Source organism: Toxotes jaculatrix, chromosome 10, assembly GCF_017976425.1.
Source record: "Toxotes jaculatrix isolate fToxJac2 chromosome 10, fToxJac2.pri, whole genome shotgun sequence".
NCBI lineage: Eukaryota > Metazoa > Chordata > Actinopteri > Toxotidae > Toxotes > Toxotes jaculatrix.
Window position 1 is genome coordinate 12,129,307 of NC_054403.1, and position 15,646 is coordinate 12,144,952.

The 15,646-nt window shown below is 41.6% G+C and overlaps 4 protein-coding genes across 5 annotated transcripts; 1 reads left to right on the forward strand and 3 right to left on the reverse strand.

The window, feature by feature from the left end:
* Positions 1 to 650: 650 nt before the first annotated feature.
* On the reverse strand, positions 651 to 4,085 carry nsdhl (NAD(P) dependent steroid dehydrogenase-like). Of its 2 annotated transcripts, none has more exons than XM_041048685.1 (8): positions 4,049 to 4,085; positions 3,838 to 3,927; positions 3,560 to 3,721; positions 3,175 to 3,321; positions 2,942 to 3,070; positions 2,418 to 2,560; positions 1,768 to 1,870; positions 651 to 1,596 (listed from the first exon to the last, which is right to left on the reverse strand). In XM_041048685.1, the coding sequence occupies exons 2-8, from the start codon at positions 3,856 to 3,858 to the stop codon at positions 1,264 to 1,266; spliced, it is 1,038 nt and encodes a 345-aa protein (XP_040904619.1). In that variant the 5' UTR covers positions 3,859 to 3,927; positions 4,049 to 4,085; the 3' UTR covers positions 651 to 1,263. The 2 variants fall into 2 exon arrangements, with proteins under 2 accessions (XP_040904619.1, XP_040904618.1); XM_041048684.1 differs by having other exon boundaries at positions 3,838 to 3,931.
* Positions 4,086 to 5,328: 1,243 nt separating this feature from the next.
* Positions 5,329 to 7,692, forward strand: cetn2 (centrin, EF-hand protein, 2). Its single transcript, XM_041048686.1, has 5 exons — positions 5,329 to 5,603; positions 5,872 to 6,036; positions 6,150 to 6,278; positions 6,433 to 6,570; positions 6,812 to 7,692. Exons 1-5 carry the CDS (start codon positions 5,601 to 5,603, stop codon positions 6,899 to 6,901), a joined length of 525 nt encoding a protein of 174 aa, XP_040904620.1. The 5' UTR covers positions 5,329 to 5,600; the 3' UTR covers positions 6,902 to 7,692.
* Positions 7,693 to 8,047: 355 nt separating this feature from the next.
* Positions 8,048 to 9,851, reverse strand: LOC121188938 (olfactory receptor 2AG2-like). Its single transcript, XM_041048884.1, has 4 exons — positions 9,661 to 9,851; positions 9,265 to 9,508; positions 9,027 to 9,128; positions 8,048 to 8,653 (listed from the first exon to the last, which is right to left on the reverse strand). The coding sequence occupies exons 1-4, from the start codon at positions 9,849 to 9,851 to the stop codon at positions 8,048 to 8,050; spliced, it is 1,143 nt and encodes a 380-aa protein (XP_040904818.1).
* Positions 9,852 to 10,377: 526 nt separating this feature from the next.
* gcna (germ cell nuclear acidic peptidase) lies at positions 10,378 to 14,931 on the reverse strand. Its single transcript, XM_041048304.1, has 13 exons — positions 14,847 to 14,931; positions 14,393 to 14,495; positions 13,656 to 13,848; positions 13,492 to 13,564; positions 13,301 to 13,350; positions 13,122 to 13,188; positions 12,961 to 13,031; positions 12,410 to 12,829; positions 12,131 to 12,296; positions 11,836 to 11,980; positions 11,533 to 11,668; positions 11,157 to 11,361; positions 10,378 to 11,035 (listed from the first exon to the last, which is right to left on the reverse strand). Exons 2-13 carry the CDS (start codon positions 14,480 to 14,482, stop codon positions 10,804 to 10,806), a joined length of 1,848 nt encoding a protein of 615 aa, XP_040904238.1. The 5' UTR covers positions 14,483 to 14,495; positions 14,847 to 14,931; the 3' UTR covers positions 10,378 to 10,803.
* Positions 14,932 to 15,646: the final 715 nt, after the last annotated feature.

Below are 15,646 nucleotides of genomic sequence, written 5' to 3' on the forward strand. Positions count from 1 at the left end.
CCTTGATCTGTGTTGAAATTCCTTTTAAAGTTTAGCCTGTTAGTTAAAGTGTCAGCAAGTGGGTATCTTCCAAGGTTTTATTTTTTTTAGGGCAAAATTCCCTCTCCTTTTCCCCTCATATTAGCTTTGGTTGAACTTCAGGATGTATTTTTAAACAGAAGTCTCTTACACCAGAATCACATTAAGGGAACCCTTTTTACATCCATTATGGACAGAAGGAACAATCACAGCAAGCAAAAACTGTTTCAGTGTACATATGGGTGTGTGAGTATTGTTTTAGGATAGACTTGAAAATCTGTGAATCCATGCTTCCAAATATGGGCAGTTACATGCTGCTCTATATAGCAGCCTCCAGTCCTTGAAGAAGGCTCTGAACAAGATTCTGGACCAGGGATTTGCTCCAGTTCAGCCACAAGAGCTTTAGTAAGGTCAGCCACAGATCTTCAGCGATAAGGCCTGGCTCACAGTTGCCGTTGTTGTTCACCCTAAAGATCTGGATGGGGATGAGGTCGGGGCTTTGTGCAAGGCCAGTCGACTTCTTCAACATAAAGCCCAGAAAAGCATTTTTAGATGCATGTGGCACTGTGCACACAGGATTGTCCTGCTGAAACAAGACAGGCCCTTTCACAAAGAGTTGCCACACTAATGTCTAAAGAATCACTGCATGTTGTAGCATTAAAACTTATCTTAATTCAAACTAAGGTGTTTATAAAGCAAAGTTACAACTAAATAAAACAGCCTTAGAGCAATAAGTAAATAAATAAATAAATCCCTGTCCACATACCACATGCCAGTAAACATTGTAAACAAAATCACTTTCATGCGAGTTGTATCAGGAGAACCATCATTTAGTGGAATGTATTAAGGCATTTTGACTTATCAGCAGCAGCATCTCAATGTGTGTACAGAACTCAGGTGAAACATGAAAACAGAACAGGTGCGTTCGTAATTCTCTGCAGTTTTCACAGTGTAAGATCTAAGCTGACATAAAGTGTTTGCTAAGTGCTTTAAAACTAAAAATATCAGACTGCAATGTGTTGACCAAAACCAGGACATTCTGCTGCCATCTGCTGGTGAAAATCACACATCAACACTGAAAGGGTACACAAATGCTACACATTGCGAGGTTCGATTAAAGATAAACTGTCTCTTTCCTCATTTTGATTTGTCCATCCGGTGTGACCTGATCACCTTACTCTCACCATAACTGTACTAACAGCCACAGCACTGCATGTCTCAACAGTCTTCATCTCCATTCTGCCATCAAGCCCCTTGTCTGAGATGGGGGTAGCTCTGCACCGTACGGGCGATCCCCTCCTTCAGGCTGACGACCGGTTTGTAGCCCATGTCCTGTTTCGCACGTTCACAGCTGTAGTAGTGATGGGTCCCAGCCAAAGCCACCCTCATTGGAGTAAAAGTGGGTTTGAAGGACACTAGAGGACGCAGGATTAGGGCCAACAGCCAGAGGAGCAGGGCCAGTCCGTACACAAGGGCATAGGGGAGGTGGTAGCGTGGAGCTGCATATCCCAGCCCCACCAACACCTCAGACATGAAGTCCCAGAATCGAATTGGCTCATCATTCGTGATGTGGTATGGCTGAAAGTGAAGCAAGAGCATACATTTAATCGTGCAAAGACAGAGCAGAGATACATGTAAGTCTGATCCTGAATATGGACGTATGCAGCTAGTACCAAGATCTGATGGACGTGGACTTTAAACCAGCTATACCAACAAGTTGGCTCTGCTTTAGATTTTATTTTCACTCACTTTTCCACATATAGGAGAGTCCGGCCTGAGGCGTTCAGCAGCCAGGATGTGTCCGTGAACAACATTCTCCACAAAGGTGAAGTCCACCAAGTTGGTCCCATCTCTGTGGAAAATTAAATAAAGAGAAATACCATTGGATCGAGAAAACAAGAATCATCTGTCCCTCAGCACACCAGTGCAACAATCTACTACTTCACTACTACTTGCAGCTTTTCAAATGGCAGGGGAGTAGTGAGTAGGCTGGAGAGAGTGTGGGTGAAGAGGGAGAAGAGTGGATAGCTGGGTTTAGAAGTAGGTGAGAGAAAATAAAATGTCAGAGCCCAGTATTTTACACCCACAATGTTCGGACATAAGCACATGCAGATAAAATCTTTAAAACAAACAACGTGCTTCATGAAGGTTTTAGATGACATCTGGTAAAACATATTTTTAATACCATATTTTAAATCAAGTCCTGTGTTTATATCTAGGAATCCAAAACACAACCTTATATTTGAGTTCAGGTTCGGGAGAGCATGAAATTCTTGTTTATGACACACACTGACTGATGTTAGCTTTTAAACTTAAACTGACTCCAGTAAATTTTTAAGTATTTTTTAACCAAATTGGCATCAGTGCAACGAACTGATCATTACTCCCCTATGGCTTACCCAATGATGAACTTCATCTTGCCCCTGCGAGCCGTATCCACCAGGATAGGAACCAGCTGTGGATCCCGGGGGCCAAAGATGCCATGAGGCCGGATGGCAACCGTGAGGAAACCTTTCTCCTTGTCACAAGCCCGGAGGACCAACTAAAAAAAAAATACAAGAACAGAATATAATCAACTCTTATCAGAGATGCTCTGATAATTTGCTCCCTTCTCTTTCACAGGTGTGACTGATTGTAATGGGCATTGTTGATATGCAAATAACGGAGATGTACCCACTACTACTTAAGTTTATATTATGTTGTGGGATACAGATGAAAATAAAAGATAATTGTTGAAAAAAAACAATTGATACTCATCTAAAAAGGAAGGAGATTTAATAAACTACTCGGTCACAGATTCACTCATTTAAAATAACTTATTTCTTTCCAAATCATGATGAGCTGGAAACTGGACCAACATCTTCTGGTGTCAGGTTAACACAGTGCTAACCACTGGGCCACACTGATGAAACCGCTCTCCTACCTTCTCCTGTTCAATCTTGGTCTCTGTGTAGTAGTCGATGGGCTTCTTGGCATATGGCAGGTCCTCACTCCCATTCTTAATGTCCGTCCCCTCAAACACCACGCTGGCACTGCTGGTCAGGACCAATTTCTGGCGCATGCAAACAGATTAAACATTTTTAATGGCATCTCTCATCCTTAATCAGTAATTTTAATGCATATAAAGCCTAGTCTCTCATCTCTTGGCTGACTTACCTGTACTCCAGCCTCGATGCAGGCCTGAATAACGGTGCGGGTGCCCTGAATGTTGACGCTCTCAAACAGTGCACGGTTATCGCTGCCAGGGGCCGGGGAGGCACAGTGGAAGACCAGGGACACATCCTTCAGAGCTGGCAGCAGAGCCTTCAGCAGAACAACACAGAAACCTCACAGCTATCGACAAGTGCATGTTAAGACTCCCTGGTCCAGGCCAGAGATATTTCTTAAGGTCTTTTGGGTCTCATGTGTACATTTATAAACTGCAGGTCGGCTGTAGATATCACAGGTATCTGAGCAATAAAAAGGAACTAAATTTGAACGTTTCATAACTAACATCCCACAACAGGCTCCACAGTCTCCGGGCTGAGAGGACAACCCTTACCTGTTTGTCGCAGAGGTCTCCCTGGTGAAAGGTGACACCAGGCAGCTCGTAGCTCTGACGGATGTCAAACACAGAGACAGAGTAGCCTCGGTCCAGCAGCTTCTCCACCAGGTGTCTGCCCAGGAAACCAGACCCCCCGATGACCGCACACCGCTTACTACTCTGTACGGCACACAGAAAGCGGTTATTAATACATTCTAGACGAACCGACAGCACTACAGCACTTTGTAAAGTTTAAATAAAATTTCACAGTGGACAACGGTTCTCATGTAACTCACCGGTCGAATTCGCGTGGCCATGATGAGTGAAAAGCGACCAACAGGTGAGGGAAAATATCAACACTTTGTAGGCACTGTGGCGAAAACAGTCTTCCTTTCAAAAAGAACAGTCAGTGAAAAAAAGCGTCGCTAAGTATCCAGTTAGCAGGTCACAAATGTGGTGACTTTTAGCGGAGGAAGCACAAACTCTACTATTATTTGAACTACTTACCTGCAGTCGGTGCGTGCAACTGTACCGCGCACAAACCATAGCCTGTATGAATCGGCTGAGTGAGACGTGCTCTGTGATTGGCGGAGCTAACGCTCAGTACAAAGGTGACGGTTGCGAACAGCCAATGATGTTCAGAATACGTCAAAGAACGCCACAATTTAAACCAATCAGGGAGTACAACCTGGTTCGATCCGCCTCCCAGCTCAAAGACCACTCCCCTAGAACTGCTGTGTGAAACTGGTGAATTTATCACCTTCTATATTAATATTTATATTATTAATAGTAAGAACAGAGTAATAACAAGGTAAAAGAAACAGCTATAGAAAAAATTCAGAAACAACTACAGCATCAAATTAGTGTTCAACATGCACTCAACGGCCACTTTGTTAAGTAGACTAGTTTTTGTTAACACTGTCAGAAAGGGGATAGATCTATTTCATGTTAATTATTGAGGTAGTAGTAGTGGGTGGTGGTGTTGCACTGGAGGGCATCATATTTAAAGGTCTTTCAAATATTTTGCCTCCCCCTCGTGTGTAAATGGGAAGGAAAAGTAAAGCACTGATAAACAGAATTAACACCTTTTTGACAGAAAAAGAAAAAGCAGAATTTATGGCAGAGCAGTTGGTTTGGATTGTATTACATTGTGCAGGTGTACCTAATGAAGGGGCCACTGAGGGCATATTTCAGAACATATTTGAAATTTTAGCAGCCATTCTTGCCAAAGAGTGTGTCAAGCTGTACCGGATACTCTTATAATAATAATAATAATAATAATAATAATAATAATAATAATAATAATAATAATAATAATAATAATAATAATAATAATAATAATGTCATCTCCTAGAATAAGAATAAGCTCTATTAATATCTGTATGATCTGAGGTCCGCTGACACTAGGCGGTGTATTGAGGCAATTTCAGAGAAGCAAAAGCAAATCCATTTCTTTAATACAGTACATGATATATTTTGCATACAAACATGACGAAAACCTTCACATTCTCCATATTCTGTTCCAGCATTTTCTATTTTTATGGGAAATCCAAGGAGGTTTAACTTCGTTGTCTCTACAGCTCTGAATTTTCTGATCGTGTCTTGCGCCCCCGTGATTTCCAGCAACCAATCATCTTTTTGCCCGACTGGTGCGTTTCATTTCTACTCCAATTTGTGCCTGTGTCCATCTCCTGCTTTAACGCCTCACAGGTTGTGATACGATGGGGCTTATCTGCTGGCACAAAGGGTAAACAAATGAAACACCCGGACTCCATCGGGCAGCTGAACCTGTGCATGCTGTTAGCAGGAGACGTTCATTTTCTCCACATTTTGGCAGCTGTTCCTGCGACATAAACAGGAGGATTTGATTATTAAGAGACTGTCTTACATCCGGTGTAATTAGATGGTTAATGCGAGCGACTGATGTAAAGCAGAAACCGTTTTATGAGCTCCTCCTCCTCCTCCCTAAATGATAGGGAGGCTTCAACAGCCCAGAGGAAAACATTGATTGCTTAATAGATCTGCACTTCCTTTTTGCCAATCAAATAAACAGCAACTGATGGTGAGTGAAAGTGTCTTATACTCTACTAATAATAACCTGAATCTATAACCCGTGGCAACACACGGGTTATAGATTCATTTTAAGAAGTCCTCATTCTTGTGGTTTATAAGTCTGGGGAAATGCCAACCTGAAACCTCTCTGATTCTCATATTATCATAGATGTGGTGGCTCTTTTCTCTGCCTCTATGAAGATGGGGTTTCTCTCTCTCTCTCTCTCTCTCTCTCTCTCTCTCTCTCTCTGCCTCACCTCCTCTTGTGTCTCCATCAGGCGACCAGTGCCAAGAGACCATCCCTGCAGGGTCCAGTGCCCCCTCCGCGCAAGAAGACCACCCCCAAACCAGAGCTGACTGAGGAGCAGAAGCAGGAGATCAGGGAGGCCTTTGAGCTGTTTGACACAGATGGTTCTGGATATATTGATGTCAAAGAGCTCAAGGTAAAAAACAAACAAACAAACAATCATAATCAACATGTGTCAGGGGGAAAATAAACACTTTACTGTGTGTGTGTGTGTGTGTGTGTCTGACTGTTCACCTTTCTCTGTACCAGGTAGCGATGAGGGCTCTGGGGTTTGAACCAAAGAAAGAGGAGATCAAGAAGATGATTGGTGAAGTGGATAAGGATGGCACGGGGAAGATCTCCTTTGCAGACTTCCTTGCTGTCATGACACAAAAAATGGTAGATATCTATGTCAGGACCTATTCTTTATATGCATGTAAATTTAATGCAGCGCATATACATTGCATCTGGTTATTCTATGGTCCATTTCTTTTTTACTACTGCAGAACTGCAATTTATAGTAAAACCACTCTCCGTATTTTCTCCAATTTAGGCAGAGAAAGACTCCAAAGAGGAGATCCTGAAAGCTTTCCGTCTGTTTGATGACGACGAGACAGGCAAGATCTCCTTCAAGAATCTGAAGAGAGTAGCCAAAGAGCTCGGAGAGAACCTGACAGATGAGGAGCTGCAGGTAAAGCACATAATGATATAATAAAGCAATATTCCCATATATGAATGCTCAGAATAACTCCTGCCCAATAAAAACAGGACAACTGTCACTTACAGGCTAGTTGTGTTTACAAAGCCAGAGGTCACGACTGTAATACTGAATAATGTCAACATGATCATGAATGCAGTCAAACAAGCTTGATTTGCTTGCTCCATCCCTCCATTCTTCTTTTCATTTCCTCTTGTACTGTGTGTTTGTGAAGGAAATGATCGATGAAGCAGACAGGGATGGAGATGGAGAAGTCAACCAGCAGGAGTTCCTGCGCATTATGAAGAAAACCTGCCTGTACTGAAGGAAGAGCGGGACAGGAGGGTTGGTGATACAGTGTCGAGAGGACCAGTGGTGGTTTGACATGTAATGCTGCTCATATATCTAGCTGTATCTCACAGTTTCCCTTTCCTTATTACTATGTCGTGCCATACATTCTCACTTAAAAAAAAAAAGTTTGACTGATACTTACTTACATGTACAACTTTTGAGCTATCTTCCACTGATTTACATGGTAATCTACATTACATTTGCCAAAAACTTTTAAGAGAAAGCTCTTTCTTGCTTGAAATGCTGCATACTTTTAAGACTACATTGATAATATTAATGATAATATGCAGGTTACTTCTTGTCATTGAAACTCTCAGTGCCTGCCTCAATGCGGTGGCAAACACAGTACATTCCGATGATTTGACTGACGGCACAGCATGTTTCATCCATCTGTAGGATGCTTGATTTATGCTGGCGACTCCCGTGTTTCATGTCTTTTGTTTTGTAATGTGAGCAGCTGGTTAACCGCTGATGACTGGGGAGTGCTGTCTCACCTCAGTGCTACCTGTGGATTTGTGCCTGTGCCTCTTAAAGGGGTGATCATCGCAATCAGGGAAGCTGCCCAACCTCTCTGACCTGCACTCCTTCCCCACAAGTCTCATTATCTTAAAAATATAGGTTGATTGTTGATGTATTTTTCTTGTAGCATTGAGTATTTATCCTTCTGTTGTGTATATTGACTCTGTATTCTTGGACGTTTTGTATGACATATAGTGAATTAATAAGTAGATATACAACATATTAGTGTTTAAGATGCTAATTAAATATCCTGAAGCAGTTTCTCGTGTCTTTTAGTTTTATTTATTATATGCATCCTTTATCTGTGCAGTTGTTAACAGCTTTTTTTTTAACTCACATCATAAAAGCTGGATTTTATTCTACTGCTGCTAAGAAAACACACAGTTTGCCCTTGAAAAGCAAACGAATCACAGGAAGATGCTGCTACGTTACCACACTATATTGACTCAGTAATCTTACTTTTCCCAAGAATCAATTAAATTCCAAGCCCAGTGCACTTAATGTAGAAAGATATTCCTGCTGAACAGGAAGATACTGCTCTTCCTATTCAGACAGTGCAAGTAAGAACTGTTCAGTTCCTCAAATGGATTCTCATCAGGCTTTATGACTGACTTTGGTTGGTGACTTTGTTCCTGTGTGCAGCCTTTCGTATCCTTTGCTGCAGCTCTCGTGAGCGGTACCCATAGACTAGAGGGATGAGAGACACCCCCAGGTTGTAGGTGATGGTTGCAGCTATATCAAGAGCATCACTGTGCAGGTAGCCAGGGATCAGGTAGCTGTCCATGACCACAGGAACTGAAAAGAGAAGAGTCTGAACAGCCTGGAGGGTCAGGGTCACACAAGCTCTCTTGGTGCAGAGCAGCCCTGCATGCATGTCCCAGCAGAGCAGGCAGAAGCAACCCAGGATGGTCAGAGAGCAGAGAGGCACCACCACAGCGGTTCCCACGGTGCAGTAAAGCACCACAGCCGACGTCCCTGACAGGCAGGGTGCGAGGATGAGAGGTCGACAGCGGGGAAGGGAAAAATTCACCTGGATGGTGCTGAGGCTGATACATAAAGCTACACCACTGAGAACGGCCGATAAGGTCCATATAGTTGCAACAGCTACTCGCTTCCTTCGAGAACACATCAGGAATTCATAGCGCAGGGGCCACTTGACAGCTACAAATCGGTCCACAGCCAGGGCAGTACTCAGTAAGAGGTCCGCCTGTGCAAAAAGCGGAGACAGAAATCAAAGATCAGAGCAGGGAGACTTGGAAGGGACCTCATCAGCAGTTTGTATGATACAGCAGAAAAATGTCTTATTTTAGTGTAATTAACTTTGCTGTCTTATTTTTCCTCTCTCCTCAGTAGTCATTCTTATCATTTAACCTTTGAAATCATGCTATTGACAAATTTTGCAACTCCACTTTGGAAATATATTGCCATAAAAACATGAGTAAACATGAAATCCATGATCCAGGCTATACAGCAATTTAAACCAGGGAGTGCTAATGCATGTCCAAAAGACAGAGCTGTACTGTAGCTCAGTGTGACCAGAGAACAATGGATTGCACAAGAGTAATCAACACATTACAAACCAATGAGCAGGCCTGGGTGGCAGCACAGAAGACCAGACAGTGGGTCACAGGAATGCCTTCTCTGGATCTTAAAAGAACCGCTTTGATGGTCCAGATGAGCTGCTGAAATGGTAAATGTGTGTTATTTAGCACATAAGGCACTTTGTCATCTCAGCACTGTCCAAAGCTCTATGGGCATGCTATCAATGAAAGTTGATTTCATTGGGATTGGGACAAGAAAAAGAAAGTTTAGACCTACTTGGAGGTTGTCACACAAGAGGAGATGTGTGAGGAGCAGGAAGCGAGCGTGCCTGAGGAGGGATGGGGAGCGTGTGATGACCAAGAGTAAGGGAAGACTGAGCATGGTGTTCAAGGTGCAGCTCACACACATGCTGATCATCTTAACCAGGTGGTAGATGGTGGAGTTGATCTGTGTCTGGGTCTGTAGCATCGTCACATTGCAGTGGATATCCATGACATGAAGCTCCCTTTGATCTGCCGACCTGATAGGCTAATTTAAAAAAAAAACAAAAAACACAAACACAAGTCATTAGCACCTAGGTAGATTGAAAAAAGCAGACAAAATTACTTTTAGCTCATGTCAAATGGGAAAAAAATAAATGTACACTCACCCTCACATCCGTCTCAAAGTTACTCTTCTCTGTTGAGCTTTTCCAGAACAACATGGCACAGCAGACACATGGTCAGACCTGTTCCATTATGATGGCCAATTTCAACTACATCCTCCTGATATGTCCCAGCAACACAGGTTGTCCATTTACTCAGCTTCACCATGTCAACGTGCCAAGACCTCAGGACTAAAACCTCATCCCCGTAGACGGTCATGTGTCAACAGTTAGTGTTTGTTATCAGGATTGCATTTGCTTATTTATACAAGTCGTAGGCAACATTAATACATCTGCACAGAATTGCATTCTACCTGTCAATATTTGCCTGATATCACAGGCACAGTCATGGAAAACATCACGCAATCCTCTTTTTCACTCACACGCATTACAATATTTATGTAAAATATTTATCCATACCTTAACTAAAGTTAAATAGCCATACTGGATTTAAAAGTTATTTTGTAAACCAACATTCCTTTTGTTTGGAAAAAAAAGGTTTAGCAGATGTTATGTAAATATGAACCCTGTAACACTGGATTAACATATCTAAAATTATGTAACTGATGGTTAAAACTGACTTACAAAAAATAAAACATTTTCTGTGCCAATCATAAATAACCAACCAAGTCACTGAAAACTGAATGTCCTAAAAATGAGGTAAAATTATTCTGGAATAGATTTCCTGTCACCTAAGGTTTAACTGTTCATTTATAGATACATAAAGACGTCAAGGGTCCATTTAATGAAAGGTCACAGTTTAAACTTTATTTAAATTACTTACAACGGGAAAGTCAAACCGCTCAAATATTTAAAAAAATATATGGATCTATTTGTACTGATCTCCAGAATGTATCAGATACCAGCGATAACAGGTGGTATGAATTTCATTGTTTGACACAGCCTGATCCACACACACACACACACACCATTGTACAAAAACATACTCAAGAACATCAGCTGGCTGTTTAGGCTCAGTTTTCCCTCTGGTTCAGTCTATAATCACATACCAACAAATACAGAAATAAAAAACATAGAAACAGACTCAATATTAATAATCACAGCTTCTCACTGCTGTAAGACTAGTTCACTGAGGTATTTGAGAATTTGAACAGGTCTCCTGTGGCTGTGCAGCTCAGTCCACAGCTTTAAGTACAGTTACAGGCTACATCTCAGCTTTGACTGAGTTTAGTCTTGGAGGCAAAGTCTGCGCTAAGCTTACGCATCACCTCTGCGTGGCTCTGTCCTGCTAGCTCCTGTCGTACAGTCCCATAATTCTCTTTGACGAAGTTGGCAAAAGGCGTGGGAGCACGCGGCTTGGAGGGAGTCAGCAAGACAAGCTGACCTGTGCAGAGGGCACACACGAACCTCTGCGTGTCCAGTGACTTGGAATGACGCCCGATGCTGTGAAGAATCATGGCAGGAATCAAAGGGTTAGGAATATTACCCAGTGGAGACTGATATACAAGCCTGTAAAATGCAAGGTGAATAATGACGAATGATATGAGGCTGATAGTTGACTTACGTGTTCTGGCAGCGGGTGCACTGGTATCGGAATTTGTATTTAATGTCATAACTGTGACAGCGAGTGACCATGGGCAGCTCAGGATGCACCACTGTGGCCTTGCGAGCATAAAGCTTCCAGAAGTTTCCATGCCCGTCCCTTACGCCATTTATCAGCCACGTTGCAGCGTGACACATCTCATGGATCAGCGTGTCCCTGAGACGATCTACGAGGGAAGGACAATAAAATAAAACTGGCTATGAGATTTAGAGATTCAATATAAAGGCGACATAAAAATTTTACTATGCAAGACAGATGACGGTACATATTTGCTTTCAGGGACAATCACGGAGACACAATGTATTACTTTAGTGTGTTTGGCTTACTAACGCATTACCTGCAGAATCACAGACTTTCTCTGACAGTTCAATGCGGGCGTAGCGGCTTCCTCCACCTCGCTCCTGCCCTGTGATACAGTAACCGGCTGTTTTCCGCATCTTCTTATTCCAGGTCACTGACATACTAGCAGGAAGCTAAAAAAGGGCAGACAAGGAAAAAGGAAAACATAACATATGTGAACAAAGCAATTATTTATACATTTTTTAAAAAATGAGAGAGAGAGAGAGAGAGAGAGAGAGAGAGAGAGAGAGAGAGAGAGAGAGAGAGAGAGAGAGAGTGATACACAGGAACTTGTCATCACCTTATTGTCAAATACACTGGTATTGTACAGCTGGTAGAGTTTACTGGTGAGGTCTTCCTTGTTCTGTTTAAAACTGCGGACATAGCTGGAGCCAGGGTTTGAAAGTGACTGCAAGAAGCAGCCTGGGGTCTTACACACAACTACCCTAAAAGGGAAAGAACAGGGTAAAAAAAGATTAATATCAAACTAAGTGAGTGGCAAACAGAAACGCTGCTCAAGGCAGATTATACAAAATATATTACAATTGTTGAAACATTTGTCCAGGCTGTACATAAAAACTGGTCAACAGATGTACCTGCTGGTGGGGCCGTGTCTGGGCTCTGTCTGACTGACTGTGGGCTTCAAGATGCTGGATTTCCCTGGTGTTTTCACATGCAGAGGTGTTTCCCTTAATGTTTTAGAGACTGGTGTTGCGAGTCCCTTTACAGGAGGGACTACCACAGGAGGCTCCTTACTGCACTCTAGATTTAAAAACAATTTTTTAAAAAAATGATAAAACAGTCTCACAACTAGAATGAAAATAAAATCAAGAGACTGTTTAAGATGTTAATGACAATAAATATTAAGCAGTTACCTTTCGTGTTCTTAGGTGAGAAAGAAGTACCAGGGAATTTGTTTTTCTTTTTCAGTCTCTCCAGCAGGGACGTGAACTCCTCCTCAGAACTGGTCGAATTATCCAGCTTAGAAGGTGCTGAAAAAGTACGCTTGGGAGAAGCCAGTGGTGTTGGAGTTTTGTGGGGAGGAAGAGAAAAAGGAGAAGGGAAAGGAGGCAAAGGCACTGATGGTGGACTGACATCTTTATCACACAGCGGAGCACTATTCTTGTTCGCTTTTGGCGGGGGTTTAGGTTTTGAGTGACGAGTTCTCCAAGTGCTCTTGACTACAATATTATTATCGTCATCGTCACTGTCACTAACAAAGACTGGGGAGTCACACTGAGACAGTGGTCTCCACAGTGGAAGCTGGGCTGCGGGAGTATTGCTCTTCTTAGGCACTGCAAAAAATAAATAAATAAATAAATAAAAAGCGGAAACAAAACATCATCATTTTGAACGTTTAGTTCTATGTTATGTTTCTTTGAAATATAGCAGATCATCAGTACTGATAGACACCCAAAGGTCATACCTTTAAAAGATAATTTTGTCTCAATGAAGTCATCATCTGATGAGTAGTCATCCACTATGAAGTTTTTGAGGCTTTGAGATAAAAGCAGATATTAAAAAAAAAAAAAAAGCAGGTTTTCCAGACAGTGATGAATGTAAGGAAGGAATACAACACAAACTCACCTGTCTTCACTCCCGCTCTCAGATATTTTCTTGGGCTTGGTATTAGGGGTTTTCACTCGTTGCAGAACTTAAATGTGCAAAAGAATGAATTGATTTTCCTCCTCATCTTACTGTTGACTCACTTTTTGTCATTGGTTACAAAAACTGACAACAGTAACCAACAGAAAAAAGCCACTTACATGTCTCAAAACTATCGTCCTCATCCGAGCTCACCACAAGAACATTTGGACTAAAAAGAACAGAACTGGTTAAAATAAATAAACTGTCATGCCCCAAACTTAGCTGAGACAAATTAGAATAAAATTGAAACCAGAAAGAAGACACAGATTTAGCTTCACGAAAACACTTTCAGTGAAGTCCATTTTCGTACTTGTCTTTCTTTGCAGCGCTGTGTGTTTTCTGTGTGGCAGGTTTAGCTTTCGGTGTAGCCCTTCCCACAAGAACTAAGGAATAAAAGGGCAAAATGAGCAAATTAGTGTATGTGCAAACCGAGACACACAATTTAACAATATTTATACAATTCAACTCACTCACATTGGTCAAAGTCATCATCACTTGACTCAGTCAAAGACTTGCTTCTGTAATCACTGCCCTTGGAGAGCTGGTTCTCCTTCTCTGAATCGTCTTCGCTTCCAGAGAGGCCGGGCAGGACAGGCACAGCTGTTCGATCCACAGGTCGATGTCCACTTGTGGCAGCACGTCGAGTCTTGCCAATTGTGCTTATCAGCTATAAACAATGAAGACAGACAGACATTATTACATAAATATTCAGTTATTTTCATTATTGATCAAACTGCTGATTTTTGTCTTGATTAATCATTTTGTCTATGAAATATCAGAAAATAGTGAACAGATATTTCCCACAGCTCAAGGTGATCAGTTTACTGGTTTTATTCAACTAACTGCCTGAAATCCAAATATATTCAGTTTACTATGATATATAACAAAGAAAAACAAAATCTCCACATTTAAGAAGCTGGAACTAGCAAACGTATTGCATTTTTGTTTGAAAATCGACTGAAGGAAAAATGTTTAAGTCTATAGCAGGGGTGTCCAAACTGTTCCACAAAGGGCCATGTGGCTGCAGGTTTTTGTCCCAACCAATGAAGAGCACACAGTTTGACCAATTAACTGTCTGAAGATTGAGATCAGTTTATTAAGTCAAGAGTCAAGTCTGGTGTGCTGCTGCTTGGTTGGAACAAAAACCTGCAGCCCTTTGTGGAACAGTTTGGACACCTCTGGTCTATAGGTTAATAAAGTATTCAACAAACCTTCTTTTCTGCTGTGTCCAGTCCTCCCTTATCCGTCCACCCCATCTTTTGAGCAACTCTTTCAAATAATTCGCAGGTGTCATCATTCATAGTTTCCACTACTCTGTGAAAACAGTACACACACACCAGCAAGGGAGTCATTTAACATTTAAAGTCCAGCACTAACGTCAACAGCCACACACTAAGGCTAGCCGATGGCTGAAATGTATTTATTTTTCATTTAATAACTTTGAACATTTTTTTCAGTTAGCACAAAAAATATCAACAAACAAAGCCACACGACCGACATAGCTTACTGTCTCTACGTTAGGAGCGTTATCGTTAGCACCTTGCTAGCTAACATTATTGCTGGACTCAATCTAACTTTTTGAAAAAGTGATACATATTTCCTCGTTTGAATTCATTACATTATACTTCTATCGCTTAAAACCTATTTCACATGAGGTATGATTACCAAAGGCGTTTCTGTTGCTGAAAATAAAAGAGAACAGAGATGGCAAACGGGTCTCAACGAAGACGATTTCAAATCTTGTGCTCGATCGTACCGGAAGTTGTCACGAGAACATTTGACCAATCGGAGCGGGCTTCAAATGGCACCGCCATGAATGCATGCAAAAGTACATTTACGTTTATTACAGTTGTTCTGTTCAGTTTTGAGGAACTTGCACATAAAGTCACGCTATTCTTCTACTTTTATATTTAAAACGTATGACCAGTTTGAGCAATATATTGCTTTTGATGAAATTACCAGAATATTTGGTTTAAACTAGCATAACATCAAAGTGCAATGATGCACAATGATCCAGTAATGTAAGGGCCTTTTCCAATGAGCATGTTACTTACATGCACAAGCATAATTTGGAATGCTGGAGTTTTATTCATAATATTGGCATTGTGATGCTGTTATGTTTCCTTAAGTACAACGTGTGGGTAGATGTTTCTTCAGTTCTTTTCTATATGACCAACATGCTTAAGAATAAAGAAGAAGAAAACCAGCAGTTGTCCTTTAGTTCCCATGGAAAGCACATGTACCTTGCAACTCACTATGGTGACTGATGCAGATTTAGGCACAGGACATGAAACATTAATGTCACTGCCTCGGTGAACTCAAGTGGGCCAAAAAATACTGGAAAAATAATGAAATCAAAAGTATATGTGAACACGTGAACAAACAGTAATCCCAGGCTCAAAACAAGGAAACAAGGCTGTTTCTTCTTTTTACAAGGCTTTAACATTTCATTGTTTCTACCAACT

What these genes read in the sequence shown, in the direction of transcription:
- nsdhl (XM_041048685.1), bottom strand. Translation starts at nt 3,858, where the DNA reads ATGGCCACGCGAATTCGACCG. An exon ending in GAGACCTCTGCGACAAACAG is followed by an intron (nt 3,322 to 3,559) that starts GTAAGGGTTGTC and finishes GTTCTGCTGAAG; the next exon opens with GCTCTGCTGCCAGCTCTGAA. An exon ending in AAGATGAAGTTCATCATTGG is followed by an intron (nt 1,871 to 2,417) that starts GTAAGCCATAGG and finishes AATTTTCCACAG; the next exon opens with AGATGGGACCAACTTGGTGG.
- cetn2 (XM_041048686.1), top strand. An exon ending in TTGATGTCAAAGAGCTCAAG is followed by an intron (nt 6,037 to 6,149) that starts GTAAAAAACAAA and finishes TCTCTGTACCAG; the next exon opens with GTAGCGATGAGGGCTCTGGG. An exon ending in CTGTCATGACACAAAAAATG is followed by an intron (nt 6,279 to 6,432) that starts GTAGATATCTAT and finishes TCTCCAATTTAG; the next exon opens with GCAGAGAAAGACTCCAAAGA.
- LOC121188938 (XM_041048884.1), bottom strand. Translation starts at nt 9,851, where the DNA reads ATGACCGTCTACGGGGATGAGGTTTTAGTCCTGAGGTCTTGGCACGTT. An exon ending in GAAAAGCTCAACAGAGAAGA is followed by an intron (nt 9,509 to 9,660) that starts GTAACTTTGAGA and finishes TTAGCCTATCAG; the next exon opens with GTCGGCAGATCAAAGGGAGC. An exon ending in CCACCCAGGCCTGCTCATTG is followed by an intron (nt 8,654 to 9,026) that starts GTTTGTAATGTG and finishes CTTTTTGCACAG; the next exon opens with GCGGACCTCTTACTGAGTAC.
- gcna (XM_041048304.1), bottom strand. Translation starts at nt 14,482, where the DNA reads ATGAATGATGACACCTGCGAATTATTTGAAAGAGTTGCTCAAAAGATG. An exon ending in AGCGCTGCAAAGAAAGACAA is followed by an intron (nt 13,351 to 13,491) that starts GTACGAAAATGG and finishes TGTTCTTTTTAG; the next exon opens with TCCAAATGTTCTTGTGGTGA. An exon ending in GGACGATAGTTTTGAGACAT is followed by an intron (nt 13,189 to 13,300) that starts GTAAGTGGCTTT and finishes TGCACATTTAAG; the next exon opens with TTCTGCAACGAGTGAAAACC.